An 18,939-nucleotide genomic window follows, 5' to 3' on the forward strand; every position below is an offset into this window, starting at 1 on the left:
CACTCTTTAGCACTAAATCAGAACAAGCAGCAATCCACAGAAAACCTGAATGCTATTTGTTCCGATTCAGTGCTAAATAACAGGTTGCCCCAGGTAAAAGTGGCGAGGGAAATGGGGGCATGGATAAGACCTAAGGAGAAGAGAGCTGGCAAGCAGTGCAACCCCCTGGCCTGGTTGTCAGTAGGAAGCAAGGCAGGTGAGGGTTGTCTGAGGTTGGTAGCGCAGTGTCCCATTTGCCCTAATTGACCAGCTGCCACTGATAATATTAAAATCTCTTGATTTTACAATAACACAGTATGCCTGACTTGAGAATCCTGGGGTACAATATAAATTAAAAACTGAGTCTGTTTTGTCCACATTGTAGCTGCTGGTGCTCTGGGCTGCAGAGGGAAAGCAAAAAGATTAGTTTCTCGGCTATAATTAGAAGCTTGGCTTCTGACTTCGCCTGGTGGTGCCTTGGCAACCCACCTAAAATTAGCCTAGCAGCCACTCATGCCAAGTGGCAAAGAAAGGAAAAAATGGGCCCAAGTAAGATTGTGCCTCTTTCTCCCCTTCTAAAGTTATTTTGGGACTGAACCTTTGAGGCTGGACAGTGCACCTGTTTAATCATTATGTGGTATTCCTTTTCACAGCCTTGACACAACAACTGTTCACTGATATAATGACCCGCTGACAAATCATTGAACTGCACTCTCATTTCCATTTCCCCCTGCTTTTGGTCTTATATTGCCTAAGGTGACATCCACACCATAAGTTTAAAGCACATGGCTTCCTCCAAATGACCATAGGAACTGCAATGTACCCCCTCAGAGAGTTGTGGTTCCCAGCACGCTTAACAAATGACAGTTCCCAGGATTCTTTGGGGGAATCTCTGTGCTTTAAGCATATGGTGTGAACGTGATTTAAGGCTCTTCATTTATTTTTAAGCTGGACTTCATCCATACAGCTCTTCAAATACAGGCATCCCCCACTTACGCATGATTGACCTGCGTGCAAACACGTATACTTGAGGTGCTGGGAAACAAATAAATTCAATTCAAACCTGGAAGTGGGGAGAGAGAAGTCCTCGTGGCTCATGAGGAGACCATCCCTAGAGCCTGAAGAGAACACCAGTGAGCCAAAAGTCCAGAAACAAAGCTTTGAAAACCAACTTATTGGCTCCAAAACAGCGCATGGGAGCTCTCACTGCTGCTGCACTACCCTGTTCAACAGCTGTTGGGGAAGCTGGATTGCAGTGTTCCCTGACCTTTCTGGTGATTTGGAGGCAAAGGTACTGTATAAAAGAAAAAGAGCATGGAGAGCAGGTAAAAATAGGTGTTTAGAGGGTGCTCCCTACTTACACACATTTTGCTAATGCGAGCAGGGGCTTGGAACATAACCCCCGCTTACTGTACAGGGCTTCTTTAGATAGAGGTGTGAGTGGCAGGCAAGGGATTCAAGTACATACTGGAAATTTAGCTTTGCACAATTAATGTGGGTCAAAGTGCTCTGTCGCCATAGCACAACAAATATACTTTTTAAAAATGCTGTTTTGTGGTTAGGAAAGTGATGGGGAAGCACACTGAGAAGTGTTCAGAGATTTCCAAACTTTTCATGCTGGTGACACACTTTTAGACATGCATCATTTTGCAACACAGTAATTCAGTTTTACTAGCAAACTGGAGATTTAACTAACCCATTTCCAGCCCTGGGAGGAGATTGGGGAGCGTTCGCGCGACACACCTCCACATTGCAGCTGACACACTAAGTTCGGAAAGCTCTGTGTTAGATAAATGATTGGCCAATGGGAAGATGTATAAGAACAGTGAAAGGACAAGGGCTGATTGTCATATACTGCCCTGCAAACAAATCAGAATTAATGCTCAATAAAGACCAGACGTGGTCTAAGCTCTGCATAAGCTTTTTGCAAGCAGATCAGGCTGAAGCCTCAGTAAACAGGTCTGGAGGAGGGAGAGAAGATATGATGCATATTCAGATACAGAGGTACTGGTAGGGCAGGATTTTCAGGCAGATGTCTATGGCGCTAAGCCGTTAGAATGATGGAGGGCCTTCAAACTTATCAGGGTCAACCACGGGTGTACCCAGGATTTTTGTTAGGGGGGCACCTTTTGCTAGGAGGGGGCAGGTTTTGTTGGGGGGGGGCAATCAATTGTATTGATTTTGATTTATTTAGCAGGGCAGCTGCCAAAAGGTCGAACTAGTCCAGCATCCTGTTCTTACAGCAACCAAGCACTGAAGTAATATACCATATATACACATTACCATCAAAAGTAGTTGGTTCCCAGTTTGTTTCCAGGCCCAATTCAATGCACTCACATCAGTGTTTGAAGCTCGAAATAACTTAGTACCGAAATATATGAAAGAACGATTCCTCCCCTATAGAACATCTCAGGCGTTAAGATCAACAGAGGGGGGTGCTCTTTGTTGTTCTAGTCCTCAGAAACTTGGGGTCACGGTGTCAGCCTGGGAGAGGGCATTCTCTGGGGAAGCTCCTAAGTTGTGGGATTTCCTCCCCAAAGAGGTACATCTAGCACCTTAACGATGTCATTTTCATTATATGCTGAAGAGAAGTTTTAAATGTTTGATGTTTTGCTGTGTTTTTTATATTCTGTTGGAAGCCGTCCCAAGTCGCTGAGGCAATCCAGTCAGATGGGCGGTGTACAAGTAATAAATAGTAATAGTAATAGTAATAATAATAATCAGCCTGTGTACAGTATATTATATATACAATATTTTAGGATCCACCCTAATTTTGCAACTGTATTTTTAAAAATCGGTTTTTAGTATTATATATTTAAAACAGTTTTAACCTGCCCTGGGACCTGATAATGAAGAGTGGGTAAAAATTGTAACAAGAAGAAGAAGAAGAAGAAGAAGAAGAAGAAGAAGAAGAAGAAGAAGAAGAAGAAGAAGAAGAAGAAGAAGAAAGATTCCCTAGAATCATTACAGTCCAGAGTCTAAAATGTGCACCACTGTTGAGATAATATATTCCCAGCAAAATAAACACATTTCTAAAGATATCAACAATCGCTTGCTCTTCTTTTCTCACCAGAGAAACTATTATGAGCTGATATTCTTAGCCTGATTTTGTTTTTCACTGTTAAGGCTCGTGCCGCTACGTTGCAGTTGCAGAAACGCCTTTGTGGAACTACATTGCCCAGAAGCCCTTGCGCCCGAGGAGGGCGGGGCCCGAGCGAAGAGGCTTGAAAGTCAAAGGCCTGCCTCCATGTGTGCTGCTGGGGTAGCAGTAGCAACAACAGCAGCAGCTGCAGCTACAGCTAGCAATCTGATTCCACTCTGCCACCTAAATACCAGGTGTTATAAATAAGGGAGAAGAATTTCTCTCGCCTGCTGAGTGACCAACCAGGGCAGCAGGCGGAGAGCCCAGTGAACCCCCCTTCCAGCCCTTTTCTTGAAGTCATGCCAGGCTTCTTCATGTTCCTGGGAAACAAGAGCTTTCTTGGAGCCTTTGGGAGGTTGTGGAGGGTCTGGGGCAGCTGCCCTATAGCGCTGCACAGTAGTAGAAAGAAGGGCGCGTGGAGTGGAGGCAGAGCCCCTGTCTGCAGGGTGCCAGAGCACTGGGTGTTTGCACGGGGCATCCGGAGCTGGTTGGCTGCTCCCCCATTGGCCATGGCAGCCAAAGTGGATTTGACCACCTCCACTGACTGGAAGGAGGCTAAATGTAAGTGACGTGGAGGCGAAAGTGTGTTGTGTATGTGTGTGTGTTTCTGTGGTGTCCTGGTGCTCTGGAGCAAATTTGTGGCCTCCCGCAGTGTTGGGCCCCTTGTTGCCTGCTGGCAGTCTCTGGCACAGTTTTCGTCTCCTGGGTTACTTTATCATATACTCCCCCTGGGCACATGATCCTCATGTTCGCTGTGATTGTTGAAATCCACAATGCCCCTTATTTGTAATGACACTGCAGCTCTGAGTTTTTCACTACTGTGATAGGACAAAGGGGTGGTATTTTGAGGATGGTCGGCCCGTAGTTACTGAACCAAGAATTCTTCTTGTGTCTGTGTGCACTGTGAACCATGGGTATGTATCTCACCTGTTGAGCTTCCTCTGTTTGGGAGTGGGAAAAGGCTTTTTGCAGTGCATCATGGGAAATCTAAATGGTCTCCTAGGAGACTGGCTATGGTAGCTGCCATATGTTTCCCAGAGGCCTAGAGAAGGGGGGGGAGAACCCCTCCCCCCACTTTTGATAAGAAGCTATGGTTTTTGTACCAAACAGGTGCTGGGATGCAGCTGGTAGGCTGTAGGCTGGTGGTTATGTTTTGGAATGGTCCCCTAAATAAGGTTGCCAACTTAAAAAAGAAAGAGAAAACTTTGGCTGTGCTCCTGAGCCTACAATAACAGCTTGACTGCTAAGAATTGATGGGTGCTTATCCATGCCTGGATAAGTGGTAGGGCAAGCTTTGCTGTTAAATTTGTACATGTCCCCCTGCTTTTTAAAAGCACAGGAGCAGAGCTAACAGTGAAAGGTGGCAACCATGCCAATGACCAGGACTGCCTTCCAAGCCTTCAGGTTTCTGTCAGTCAGAAAGGACGTGTTAATCTATATGTGCCCCAGATGCACCTTTAGAGCAGTGAATTGTTTTGTTTGTGTTTCCAAACTCCCGAAACACTTTTTTGGAAGCGGGAGCCTGAGAATACTTTCTATACAAATTATCTGTGGAGGCACCTGCATATCAAGCTGTGGAAATTGTGTGCCTTGTAGTGCAGTGGGCTGGAGCCTGCTATGGACCACCTCACTTGGAAGAAGTGAATGTAAAACGGCTGGGAAGGAGGGATGAAAGAAACTAGTGGTTTAGAGGAAGGGGGTGGGTGGGATAAGGTACAAGTTGAGTGTGAAAGGAAAATGGGAGAAGACATTACAGGAGATGGGTAAAAATGCTTAGAGTCACATGAGAGTATAAAGGCAAAAATATGTTTTAAAAGGCCTTCTCCACTTAGAGCCTCTGGATCAGCAAATTCTGCCTTAACATTGGGAAGGCTGAGTTGCAATACCACCTGAGCTATGCTCAACTTGAGGAAAGCCGAGTTAAATAACTACTTGCCACAAGGAAATTATAGCCCGTAACTGGTTGTGCTCTTTTATCTCTGGTCGGGGACAGAGGGTGGCACTAGGGAGGGAAATGTCGTCGCGCCACTCCTTGGTGTGTGGAGTGCCGCAGGGCGCAATTCTCTCCCCGATGCTTTTTAACATCTTTATGCGCCCCCTTGCCCAGATTATCCGGAGCTTTGGGCTGGGCTGTCACCAATATGCTGATGACACTCAGCTCTATCTGTTGATGGATGGCCACACCAACTCGGCCCCGAACACACTGACCAGATGCTAGGAAGCTGTGCCTGGATGGTTTCGTGGGAGCCGATTGAAACTAAATCCTTCGAAGACAGAGGTCCTATGGCTAGGTCGGGATGGCATGGGGATGAGGGACCAACTCCCTTCTCTTGCGGGAGCCCAATTAGTGCCATTGCCTTCCGTTAAGAGTTTGGGTGTAATCCTTGACGCCTCCCTTTCCATGGAGGCGCAAGTTACAGCAACAGCCAAGGCAACATTTTTCCACCTTCGCCGCATCAAGCAGTTGGTCCCTTACCTTTCCCGCCCCGACCTGGACACAGTGATCCATGCGATGGTCACCTCCAGGCTTGACTACTGTAATTCGCTCTATGTGGGGCTGCCCTTGAAGCTGTCCCAGAAACTCCAGCGGGTACAGAATGCTGCAGCGAGGCTCCTCACGGGGTCTCTGCCATGGGAGCATATTCACCCAGTGCTTTTCAAGCTGCACTGGCTCCCGGTGGAGTACAGGGTCAGATTTAAGGTGCTGCTTTTGACCTTTAAAGCCCTTCACGGCCTAGGACCCTCGTACCTACGGGACCGCCTCTCCCGGTATGCCCCCCGGAGAGCCTCAAGGTCCATAAATAGCAACACCCTAGTGGTCCCGGGCCCTAAGGAAGTTAGACTGGCTTCAACCAGAGCCAGGGCTGTTTCAACTCTGGCTCCGGCCTGGTGGAACGCTCTGCTTCATGAGACCAGGGCTCTGCAGGATCTGATTTCTTTCTGCAGGGCCTGTAAGACAGAGTTGTTCCGCCTGGCCTTTGGCTTGGAGCCAATTTGATTCCCTCCCTCCCTCTCTTTTTTCTTTTCCTTCTCCTTCTGCGATGAGGCTACATTTTAATATTTTAATGTTCCATTATTTTAATGTTGTACTTTATTGTTGTTTTTAAGTTGTAATCAGTCATCTTGTTTTTATTATTGCTTGTAAGCCGCTCTGAGCCCGGCCTTGGCTGGGGAGGGCGGGGTATAAATAAAAATTATTATTATTATTATTAAGGAAAGCGCTGTGGCAAATAATTTTATCAATTTCCAAAGATGGGTTACATACTGGCAGAATGTAATGTAAGTAATTGTCAACTGATTATGCCAAACGTTTCCTCCACCTCTCATTTTGTGACTGGGGCTGCATACAAGCTATGCTTTTAAATCACATTCAAAGAACATTTCTCCCCTCCAAAGAATTCTGGGCACTGTAATATGTTAGAGACTGCTGGGATTGGAATTGTAACTCTGTGAGGGGTGAACTTCAATGCCTGGAATCCTTTGAGGGGGAAATGTGCTTCGAATGTGCTTTTGTGACTGGGTGCGCCTCAGTAATTTTCAAGCGGTCTCAAGTGGGGCCAGGGAGTTGAAAGTAGCCGCTGATGTAGAGGTTTTGGGAATATGTTCCAAGGGCTTCTCAACCCTTCATTTGCATAGGCACAATTTAGGCATATTTGGCTTGGCTGTTGCCCTAGCATAAGTGGAAAACATGCTTTGGAACAGGGATGTGAGGAATTTGTGGCTCTCCAGAGGTTGTTGGAACTCCAGCTCTCATCCAGCCCTAGCCAGGATAGCCATTGGTCGGGGATGATGGGCTTTGTAGTCCAACTATATCTGGAGGCCCCATCCCTTCTCTAGAGGTGTGCCTAGCGTTACACTTTCTTCTTGGGCAGGCTTTATGCCATGAATGTTGTATTGAGGAACACAGCACCCAATATGCTCATGACGAACTGTATGCTTCCCAACAATATGGTTTGAAAGCTGCTACATATATTGGTTGGATTTGCAAATCTCTGCAGAGGGGTGTTGAAGTTCCTAAGGGGTTGAGCATAAGTAATCTTCCAGGAGGCTGATGAAGCTGTAATAGAGTTGCCAAACTTTTTTTAAAAAACCCTGCCACCTCATCTTAATTAAAAGAAAAAAGAAACATTAATAAATGTCAAGGACAAAGTGTGCCTGAGTGGAGAGGGCCTTTTTGGTGTGAAGGGAGTCGGCTTCTGTTTGCTGAAAAGGGACAGTACTGTTAAGCACCTGTCAGAGGCAGTGTGTTTCTGAAGGCCAGTTGCTGTGACAGCCCCCCCTCCCATTTCGCCCTCTTTTTAAAAATTCATTTTATAATATACATAAAGCAGAGCTATAATGCATATAACAAAAGGCAAAAATTAAAAGATGAAAAACAACACTATAAAGTAGGCACATAGAATGAGTAGTTGTTCATGAGTTAAAATAACAAAGTCCAAGTAAAGACTATTAACGTTATCAGATCAAGTATAGTTCCAGATTTGCCAGTCTTATGATGAGTGTCTTGAAAATGATGGTTCCACTGTATATGCCACAGATAGATGCAAAATCTTACAAAAAGTGTCTGGGGGTTCTAGGCCTTGTCAAAATCTAAAATTATGTGTGATCCCCCCCATTATAGCTATATTCCAGAGTGAGCAATACTAAGCGTTCAGTGTAAGATTTTGGGCTGTTTTCCACTGAACTGCAGTTGCTGTTCATACTGCCAATATAATATATAAGACCAATTATTCTGACAATATATTTACAGTGGTATCAAAAATATTCAGGAATATTTATTTTGGACAACACACAATGTTGTAATGTTTATCATTTATCATAAATTCCAAAAATCTTGCACCAATTGACCCCACCATAAATGAGGATATGTACCAACTTTATTGCTACCCCGAGGTAATATAAAAGAAAACATTTTTGACATTGGCAAAGGATCTTTCCTGTTTTAATATTTCTTCTTTCTTAGAAGAGTTTCAGTTGTAAAAATGAAGTGATAAAGAGAAATAAAGAGAAAAGAGTGCAAAAAATACAGTAAAAATAAAATTGTAATGTGATACAATCTTATGGAAATTAGGAAATCAAAATGAAAGCCTCGACAATGCATTTTCTGCTCTGCCATGGTTTTTCTTTTATTTTCTTCCCCACCCACCTCCTTTTTCTGTTAGCAGGATGTGATTCTAGCAGGGCTGAGACAATTTGAATTGTCAGAGGCCTTGCTGGTTTCCATATGGGTTTTTACGTGACACAACAATATGAAATTGTTGGCCCTGTAAAACTCCCCGAGTTCCATGTGAATAATAGAAAAGGGACTGGCTGTTTGATCACTCTGAAATTGTAATTCTGTGAGGGGAATAGGGGCCTCCTAATAACTCTCAGCACCCTTAACAAACAAGAGCTCCCAGAATTATCTAGGGGAAGGCAAGATTCTTTAAAATTGTATAGTGTTTTCAACGTATGGTGTGAATATAAGACCCATTCAACTCACATCAAAATGGCTGCTGACAAAATGGCAATATGTCGACAAGTGGTGGTGAGAGGTGGCATTCATTTGAGGGGAGGAGAACTGGAGTGGCTGCCATTTTGTTTTTCCTCAGAAAGCGCCACCTCCTCAAAATGGCCACCTCCATATAAGATAGAAGCCTTCTTCATTACTTGCTGCGGGTTGCTATAGTAGTGGAGTGCAGTTCAGTATTTTAAGGGGGGAAAGGATCTTAGCAGTAATCAATTTCATTTGGTGAGGCCAACGTTTATACCTCTCCAAAGAAAGTTGGACTGCAGTGGAGGAGGGGATTTAATGACTTTTTCACATTTTTTCACAAGTAATATTTTAGAAATGTTTAGATTTCTCCTCAAATTATTTGGGTCAATTTTTCCAAGGGATTTTGTGTGTGTGTGTGTGTGTGGAATAATGGTCTGTGACAGCGTTGGGGAACCTGTGGTGGTGGATTTAATCTCCTGTTGGGTCCAGCCACCATGACCAACAGTAAGAGATGATGGGAGTTGTAGTCCAACCATGTATGGTGGGCCACAGGTTCCCTCTCCCTGCTCTACATGTGACACAGTAGAGTGATGCCTTGGCTCGGGCATAGGCAAACTCAGCCCTCCAGATGTTTTGGGACTACAACTCCCACCATCCCTAGCTAACAGGACCAGTGGTCAGGGATGATGGGAATTGCAGTCTCAAAACATCTGGAGGGCCGAGTTTGCCTATGCCTGCCTTGGCTGCATACATTTAAAGCACATTTCCTCACTCACAAAGAATCGTAGAAACTGTAGTTTGCCCCTCACAGAGCTACAGTTCCAGCACCCTCAACAAGCTACACTTCCCATGATTCCTTGGTGCAAAAATGTGCTTTAAATGTATGGTGTGTGTGCAGTTACGTTTATTCTTTGTACTTGACTTAGGACTCAGTTATACACCTGCAAATAAAACGTTTTAATATATAATGTGACCCTAGAACGGTTTTTATATGTGTGTAAAAAGGTAAAGGTACCCCTGCCTGTACGGGCCAGTCTTGACAGACTCTAGGGTTGTGCGCCCATCTCACTCAAGAGGCCGGGGGCCAGCGCTGTCCGGAGACACTTCCGGGTCACGTGGCCAGCGTGACATCGCTGCTCTGGCGAGCCAGAGCTGCACACGGAAACGCCGTTTACCTTCCCGCTAGTAAGCGGTCCCTATTTATCTACTTGCACCCAGGGGTGCTTTCAAACTGCTAGGTTGGCAGGCGCTGGGAACGAACAGCGGGAGCGCACCCCGCCGCGGGGATTCGAACCGCCGACCTTTCGATCGGCAAGCCCTAGGCACTGAGGCTTTTACCCACAGCGCCACCCGCGTCCCTATATGTGTGTAGTTTCCACCATAAAGCAGACTTTCCGAAAGGGTTTTGCCATCATTCTGGAGAATGAAGGTTTCCATTGAGCATCCACGAGGCAAAAATATAATGGTTGCATCACTGCTCTGAAAGTCCTTCTCCCAGAATTTTTGCGAGTCCTTTCCCCTCAGACTTTGTGCCAATATTTGTCTTTATCCTACTAACCCGTCTTTATTTCTCCTGCTCCTTTTATTTGCTGTTCAGCATTTCTGAAAGGCTTGAATAACAAGCAGAGGCGAGAGCATTATTTCACCAGGGATTTCATCAAACTGAAGCAAATACCAAGCTGGAAAGAAATGGCCAAAAGTGAGATTTTATTTTGTTTTAAAGCTCTTTCTTCTTAAGTATAATTGCATGGGCATGTTGTTTCTCCCCGCCCCGCCCCCCCAACCTCCCATGGAGAAGCTCAAGGCAAGGATAATGTGGACTTTGGTTGAGGAAAAGGGGTGTTGTAGAGCTGTTAACATAGAAAGCTGACAGACACACGTTCAGCTCTGAGGGCCTCCTGACAGTTCCCTCACTGCCAGAAGTGAAGTTACAGGGAACCAGGCAGAGGACCTTCTCGGTAGTGACACCATCCCTGTGGAACACCCTCCCATCAGATGTCAAGGAGATAAATAACCTTTAGAAGACATCTGGAGGCAGCCCTGTATCTGGAAGTTTTTAATGTTTGATGTGATATTATGTTTTTATATGTGTTGGAACCTGCCTAGAGTGGCTGTGGCAATCCAGCCAGATGGGTGGGGGGTTGTTGTTGTTTATTATACCATGTCAGGCTGCTGGCTCATTTAGCTCATTTAGTCTATGGCAGGGGTGGGGAACTGGGTCTGACTTGCAGGCCAGATCCTTTTCTTCCCCCGAAACAGGTCAGGTTTGGCAGGTGAGTGGGGTTGCCTACCTGTCCATCACCTGACATCACAATGACTCATTTTTGCATGGCACTGCGCACAGAAGCCCTGATGATTAGCTAATTGCCAGTGCTTGCAATGGGCTTTTTTTTTTTTTGCAGGGGGTGGGGGATCATCATCAGCTAACTGGTGGTGTCTGCAAACCCACTTTGGCCCAGCCCATACCTTTTTGCTTTCCACACACTTGGCATCAGGTGTTGGACAGGTGGATGTTGTGGAGAGGCCTGCAGGCCAGTGGTCTTCCCTGACTGGCAGCAGCTTTCTAAGACTTCAAACAGTGCATATTCTTTGCAGTACACAAGGTCCCAGGTTCAGTACCCAGCTTCTCCAGGAAGGATTGGAGAGCCTTGAGAGGTAGCCATTGCAGCCCCTTTTAGATGTTGCTGGACTACAGCTCCCATAATCCCTGACTATTGGCCATTCTGGCTGGGGCTGATGGGAGCTTGGGGTGCTAACACCCGAGGGCACAATGTTGTAGGCCATGCTGAGTTAGATGGACTAATAGTCCAATTTGACATAAAGGTAGCCTTTAAAATGTGCAGTCTCTCCCCCTTGTCTTCTTGATGCCAGGCGCCCGGGTTAAGCAGCCTGAAGAGTCTTTGTTCCCCAAGGATAACCATCTGAATGAGAAGATATCTCTCTTCCGTGGTGACATCACCAAGCTGGAGGTAGATGCAATTGTCAACGCTGGTGAGTGAGTTTGGCTCTTTTTTTGACTGTGGTTGAGATTGGTTTTGGCTTATTGGTAGCCTTTTATAACTCACATGCCAGGCACTGTCTGTTGGTCTTCTGGGGTAGCCTTGCTGCTCCAATTTGTGAAAACTGAAAATGGCAGAGAGATCACACAAGCCTTGCCGGTTTTGCAGTGCTTCTCATTCCTGCTTGATGGTGGAATGTAAGAAATGAATGTGTAGACCAGGACGACCCTCTAGTTCTTGGTAGACTGCAACTCCCATCAGCTCCAGCCACCGTGGCCAGTGGCAAGGGGGATGCGAGTTGTGTTCCAACAACATCTAAAAGGCCACTCATTCCCGCATTCCTCATGTACTTCGCTGGCAACAAGGCTTCCAATCGTACCATCCTCTTAACCTCAAAAATGGCCAGTCTCCAATCCTCATAGCTGATTTACAGAACAGCTAATACTTTGGGGATTGCAGAAAGACATTAGAGTTGGAGGTCGTTTGAAAGATGTACTGTTTGTGATGTGTGCGCTCATCTCATTTTTGTCTCTGGTTAAACAGGTTTGGTAGGTTTTTGTGTTCTTTTGAAACTTGTTTGACTGGATAGGAAACAAAAAGAAATACTGTTAGGGGTGTACGTAATGGGAAACAATGCCTTTCACAGCCCTGCTTTAAAACGCTCTAGAAGTTTGTCCTCAGTTTTAAAGTTACCAGCTAAGGTTAACAAACACTAAGTGTGAACTCCCAAGTTTTGTACAGAACCCCTTTTCAAGTATAGGAAACAGTGTTGGATGAGAATAATGTGTGGAAGAATTTAGGAGAAAGAAGCTGCTTCTCTAGGTTGGTACTGGCTTAGTTAAACAGAACGTTTTGTGAAGCAAAAGAGGAAGTGGACTTGAATTGGCCCCTACTTATATTAGACTGCAGTATCTGGCTGCGCTGGATGAGCTGAATTATATACACAACAGGCAACAAATGAGGAAGGGAAGTAATATTTACAAGGGGTCTGTGTGTAGCTCTTAGATGTTCATTAACATGCATTATGCTCTAGTAAAACTGGTAGCGGTACTTGGCTGTGCATAGTGCCGATTGGTTTTTCAACTAAAAAAATGTGTGGTGTTATAAAAATGAGTCAATGAAATGGGTATTGGGTTTAATAAAAGTTAAAATAGGTGTTTTAAAATTATATAGAATACGTATGTATAAAAATATTATGTGTGAGCTATGTATAATAGCCAGTTCACCTGAATAAGGGGTTAAAGAGATTACAAGACACATGACTGAATCAGCATTTGAATTACTGGCAAGTATGGCTGTTGTTATTTGTGGATGTAGCACCATCAGTGTACGTGGCGCTTTACAGAGTAGAGGAGGACAGGCCCCTGCCCTGAGGAGCTTACAGTCAAAAATTCAGCACAGGGAATGCAGGAAGGGGGAAAGCAGGAAAAGAATATTCGGTGGTTTTAATTACACATGCTTAGACTCAGTTATGGGCTCAGTTGCTGTAGCTTGTGGGGAAGGAAGGTATTTTTGAGCCTCTGCAAATGTTAAGCTCAGAAATATTTGAGGTTTGCATGGCCTGGTTGTCATTCCCAGCAACTTACACAAGAGGGCACCAAAGCTCCATGGTTTGTGGGGCTGCCCCCAGTATTAATTTCCCTACCTCAATAAATCAAGCTGTTTATTAGTGGAATAAAAGTCTTTGCTAACAAGGGGTTTTGTTGGCGCTTCATAAATCCTGCCTCTGTGCATCATGAAGCCCATATGTGCTTAATTCATATGTAAAGTCGCAAGTGGGACTATAATACGTGTCCATTAAATTCTAGGAGGCCCGATAATTATCATTAGCTGTGAGTAATTACCTGCACGGATCGAGGCCAGGAACCGCTTGCTGCTGTTGTAGCCACTCAGTTCATGCTAGGAAGGTTGGGGGTGGGGGGAGATGAGCGATGCTGCATCTTGGGAAAGGCAGGGTGGTCTGTGTCGTGCAGGCAAGAGAATCAGGCGGAGTTTTTATTTCTTGTTAACCTTGGTTCCCTGAAAGGAATCAAGTGCGTCCAAGGCAGCTCTTGGCGGATGTGATTTGTAGTGGTTTAATGTCTTCAACAGACAGCAAGGCTGTGGGTGGATGGTGGGACTCTGTGAGAAGAGGTCCAAGTGGGGAGTGGAGGGACCCTCCAGGTGCTGGTGGGAGATGTAGTTCAACGCCTCTGACCATTGGCCATGCTGGCTGGGGCTGACGGGTGCTGGAGTTCCCACAACATCTGGGAGGGCTGCAGGTTTTTCATCCCAGGTTCAGGTGCAGCACTCCATCCAGGGCAGGTGAGAGAATTCAAGGCCCTCTCAGCACACATCCACATGTCCTCATGTGGTCACACCATGTTTTGTTTCTGTCTTTGCCACAGCAGCAGCCCATTACTTCCTGCTCTCCTTGCTGTGCCCCTGAATGGTGTTGCAGCAGCAGATGGGGAGCCCCGCTGCTTTTCAATGAAAGCCAAGCTAAGCTCCCAATCCCTTGTGGCTGCCTGCTTTCTTAATTGTACCCAATGTGCAATGCTCTGGTCTATAGATTAAAGCTTCTGTCCCGACCATGGATCCACGAAGAGATTTTACAGATCTGTGAAGGGCATTGCATTTTGGGTAAATTAAAATGGCAGGTGGCCACCGCAGATGGGAGCCAAGGTTGGTTCCTGGTCAAAAGTGGCAATGCTGTCCGGTGTCCATTGCAGAGTGTTAAGTGGCTGTGTGGCCAGTGAGGGGCCCTTTTGACCTACTGGAGCCCTCAGCCTGTGCCCAGTCTTACTGTCTGCTGGCACTGGACCTGGCTTGGTCCCAAAGTGCCTGTTGGGGCTAGATTTGATGGCTGGTTTTGTGCTGGGCTTGGTGGGACTGTGCGTGAAATAAATTTTTATAAACAGTTCACCTTTGTCTCTAAAGCTGGCGATGCTGATCTGCTTGGCGATGATTGCTTTTGCATTAGTCTTTTTTTAAATTGTTCTTTGTTGGCATAGGCATTGGTGCCTATTTAACACATGGTCTGTATGTGAGTTAATTGCGATCAGATCCATGCAGGCAGGTTTAATTGTCTTTATATGACAGGGATAAATCAGGCATGCAGATTGTGCATCCAAGTCATGAAATGAGCAATAAATGCAATTTTAAAAAATGTGCTCAAAAGAAGAGGGGTGCCAAAGAGACTTCTTAGCCTGGGTCACCATTTGGTCTTGGACTGGCTCTCTGGCACCTGCAGTGTCAAACAGATACCCTGAAGCAGAAGGTGGCAAGAAGGCGGCTTGATTATTTATTTAGCAAAGAGCCTCGTAAGTCCGCACTGTTGCATGGGAATGATAAGCTATAGAAGACCAGGCTAGGGGCATTTTTGCTGATAGGCTAGTTTTCTGCATACAGGGGTTTGTATTTTATATGTGGGAATGTCGTTTACGCAGCCATTTGGCTGTTAAATTGGATCATAGTGTTCACTTTCGGCCTGTTTTTACAGTGTTAATCTTGTGGTGGAGTAGGTAGAATCCATCTTTTTAATACTTATTTATGGATGGGTATTCTTGAGTAGTTCTGGCTGTTGTTTTAAATAGTTGGTTTTTAATGTTTATTATACTGTGTAAGTTGCTTTGAGGCATCTTTTTGTGAAAAACAGGAAAGCTAAAATAAGGGTGCAAAGTGCTGTACATAACCAAAAGTTCCTTCTGTATAGCTAGCCTGGCACTTTTGCTAGAGGCTGTGAAACTCCTGCCTGCTTTGCTGCCTCCTCTGCTCCTATGCCCCGGGAGTGATCTCCTTTCAGTTGGGAGTGGAGAATCCCAGAACCGGCTAGGAACCAACGAAACTGCTGTGGGGAGTTCTGGTTCTGGGATGGAGATGTCTGAATCCTACAGCTCCTCAGTGTCTCTGGTGGTGCAGAGATATGCTAGGGGTGGGGCCTACTCCTCCAAGGAGGAGACCCAGGTTTCAACTCTGGGCAGGGCGTCACCCTGACAGCAGCTTCCCCACAGAGTAAGGCCTCTGAAGAAGGTATTCATGGTTCAGGATTGGCAAATATGTCAGTTTCAGTTTCTCATTTTTTCCAGTCTTAAATTCAGTTTTCCATATTTCCATTTCTGTTTCCATTTTTTTTAATGTCCTAGTTCATCAGCAGTTTAGCGCACATTTTCCCTAACACACACATCTTTCCATGCAGTTTTGATTAATATAATGTGTATTTGTATGTTATTTCCCCTAATATATGCATTTTAACGCATATTTTGCCTGAATACATTTTTTTTTGTACGCATTGTTTGACTGGAGAGCTGCACTGCAAAATTCAGAGAAGTGTGAATTTTGAAGGGTCATTTCGTTTCAGTTTTTGCATTTCTTGGGAAAGTGCGTATTAGATATTAAAATGTTCATGTAATTAAATTTCTTCCCCATCCCTAATAGCAATAGACCAAACCTTTTGCAGCCTGATGCCTTCAGATGGCTTGGACACCGACTCCCATTACCTCCGGCCAGCATGACCAATGGTTAGGGGTGATGGGAGTCGTAGCCCAAAACTTCTGGAGGACACAAGGTTGGGGAAGGCTCTGTCTGTTCTGGGTGCGGTTTCAGTAATTTGTTGCTTTTGTGCAGGAGTGGATATGCGTGTGTGTGCGCGCACATGTAGACATACCACATAACAATACATGAACAGTCGGCTCTCAAGTTCTGGAACTTCTTGGCTTACGTTAGCCTTCTTCTTTGGAGGGATGGTGTTTCCCACACTTCCCTCATAAGCCACAGACAGGGAGTGGGAATAAAGACTTTCTGCCTTACACAGAGTTAATTTAGCTTAGTATTGCCCACCCCAGTGGTTCCCAATTAGCTAGTACTACGGAGCCCCTGTTTTTCAGAAGCCAAGCCATGGACCCCCTACTTTTGAAAATTTTGGTGTCTCTATAGTAGTTTTCATTAAATGAATGGTGCCATGGACCCCCTGGGTGGGTTATGTGGATGCCTTGTAGTCCACAGACCACTAGTTGAGAACCACTGGCCTTGAACACCGATTACGAGCCCCTTGGCAGTGGCTTCCCAGGATTTTAGGCAGGACTCTTTTCTGGTCCTACCTGGAGATGTTGGGGATTGAACCTGGGACTTTCTGCATGTAAATCAGATTCCCTGCCATGGAGCTATAGCTGCTCCCTGTGCATACATAGCCAGCTGCCTTACATGAAATCAGGTCATTGATCTGTCTAGGTCGGTATTGTCTATACTGATATGGCAGTGGCTCTCCAGGGTTTCAGGCAGCTGGCATTCCCGGCCATGCCTGGAGACGCTACAGGGAGTTGGGCCCTGGGACCTTCTGCATGCAAAACAGATGCTCTGCCACTGAACTGTGGCACTTCCCCAGACTCACCTGGTGGCACATCCAGCTCCTTTGCTTTTATGTGGGTATTCCTGGGACCATGGCGACATTCCTTCTAATATATATATATAGATTCTGCAGGCAAGCAGCTGGTAGAATGATCAGAGCCTTCCTTTCCCAACTGAGTACTTTACGAGTAGATGAATGGATCGAGCCGCTGTGTATCCTTGGTATTATGAATGGCCGCCTTATAACGACAATAGTTATGGGACTGCAAAGTGCAGGAGACAAAGCTCCAGGCAGATATTACGATGCCGAACTGTCAGTGTAAATCGCTTCACCTGTCACTTTGGCAGTCCAGTTTGCTTGCAAACGCTTTGCTTCTGCTCGGGCAGCGGGAAAGAAGGCCGGAGCTGAGCCAGCACCAGCCTTGGGGAAGCTTGATGTGTTTTGTTTTGTTAAACCTTCCAAGCTACCTGAGCTGGAGCCAGTAAATGGGAGTGGTTGCATTGCAAGTGTGGAGAACCTCTGGCTAGGAGGGCAAATGTGTCCCTGCAGACCTCTCTGTTTGGCCCTTGAGACACCCTCTACAGGCCACAAACCCCTGAGCTGTTTTGCTTGGCTAGAACATGTCCTTGAACTGTGATAATGTTCATAAGGGTGAGCACTGTGCAGTGGTTAGAAAATTAGAGTAGGACCTGGGAGACCAGGGTTCAAATTCCCACTTGGCCATGAAGTTCGCTAGGTGACCTTGCCCTACTTCACAGGGTTGCTGTGGGGATTAAATGGGGAGGAGAAATGTGTGCCATCTTGAACTCCTTGGATAGAAAAGGTGGAATATAAATGCAATAAGTAATGCCTCTTGCTTTGTGGGATGGAGAGGTGTGGTGTGGTGCTGGTGTGCGTAGAAGCCTCTGAGTTTTGCATGGCTGGAATGTAACCTACAAAGGTAAATCACATCTACTGCTCTGTCCACTTTTGCCTCTGGCCCTGCCCACCACTGGTATGTGGCCCCCAGAAGGTTGCTCCTGAGGGAATGGGGCCCTCGGACTGAAAAATATTCACCACCCCTGTTGCATATTGAGAATTTGGCACACACAGCGATCTTGACAGCTGCCCTCCAACTAGTATCTTTATCACCCTGGAGAAAAGTGAAAGTTAAATGTGAGATTCCTAAAGGCAGGGCATTAGGCTAGCCTGTAAGGTATCACAAGACTTGGTGGGTATGCCTTAAGGAGGGAAATCTATTGCTTGCCCTAGGAGGAGGGATGATGGAACCCCAAAAGAACAGGTCTGAGGGATAAGCTTGGCCCATGTGTGCGCCTCAAGCTCTAAACCAGGGTTGGGAATCTTGAGGGGCCACATTCCCTTCTGCAGAACCACATGCTGGTGGTGGGCTGAGCCAGAGGCAAAAGTGAGCAGAACAAGAGTTTTTGTTCTTGTTTTGCTTTGTACAGTAGGCTAGTTTCTGCACACCTTCCATCCTGACAAGCAAAAAAACTTATCAGAGTTCAAGGTCCAGCTAGGCAAAAAATCCCTCAAAGAGGATGCTCTCCTCTTCTGTAGTTGCTCTCTTGGTGTGGATGCAGCTAAATCCATCACTAGTGCTGGAGTATCATTTTTTCTTCCCAATTAGCGCTCCGGTCATACATCTTGAAACTTCTTGACCTTTAGTACTCTCCCACCCACAGAACTACCTGAGGACTGCCTCACCTCCCTCTTTCCTTGCTGCATGAACAGGAGGAAGAACTGATATGAAGCTGCCCCCTAGGTGCTAACTTTCCCTTAGGTCTCGTGGTGGGGAACTTTTTTTCAGACTGAGAGCCACAATGCTTTGTGGGCAACCTTCCAGGGACTGCTTGTTGAGGTGGGCAGAGGCAAATGTGGGCAGAGAAAGGTATGTGGGACCTTCATAAACACTCACACATCCTTCATCCAGGCAAGCAAGAGGCATTAACACAGTTCAAGGACGCTTTTCATCCAGGCAAAAGCATTCAAAGGACAACACAGAGCAGTGTGTGGCCTG

General features: G+C 45.9%; 1 protein-coding gene and 1 long non-coding RNA gene across 8 annotated transcripts in view; one reads left to right on the forward strand and one right to left on the reverse strand.

Moving 5' to 3' along the window:
• Positions 1-280: 280 nt before the first annotated feature.
• LOC310667106 lies at positions 281-3,141 on the reverse strand. Its single transcript, XR_014506172.1, has 3 exons — positions 3,050-3,141; positions 1,043-1,273; positions 281-380 (listed from the first exon to the last, which is right to left on the reverse strand). It is a non-coding gene; the product is annotated as an uncharacterized lncRNA (long non-coding RNA).
• Positions 3,142-3,202: 61 nt separating this feature from the next.
• The window catches only part of MACROD1 (mono-ADP ribosylhydrolase 1), a 413,075-nt gene continuing 397,338 nt past the window's right edge, over positions 3,203-18,939 (forward strand). For 3 of the 7 annotated variants that reach the window (XR_014506168.1, XR_014506169.1, XM_083418817.1), the window contains exons 1-3: positions 3,218-3,682; positions 10,195-10,296; positions 11,469-11,588. Coding sequence is in view for 5 of the 7 variants with exons in the window: in XM_083418817.1 (XP_083274943.1) it covers positions 3,421-3,682; positions 10,195-10,296; positions 11,469-11,588 (484 nt within the window). In the remaining 2 variants the exon portion in view is untranslated. Of the gene's footprint in view, positions 3,683-10,194; positions 10,297-11,468; positions 11,589-18,939 lie in introns of all 7 variants that reach the window. The other 4 variants (XM_083418814.1, XM_083418813.1, XM_083418816.1 and 1 more) reach the window with 2 other exon arrangements.

Source organism: Podarcis tiliguerta (genome assembly GCF_965153285.1).
Source record: "Podarcis tiliguerta genome assembly, chromosome: 16".
NCBI lineage: Eukaryota > Metazoa > Chordata > Lepidosauria > Squamata > Lacertidae > Podarcis > Podarcis tiliguerta.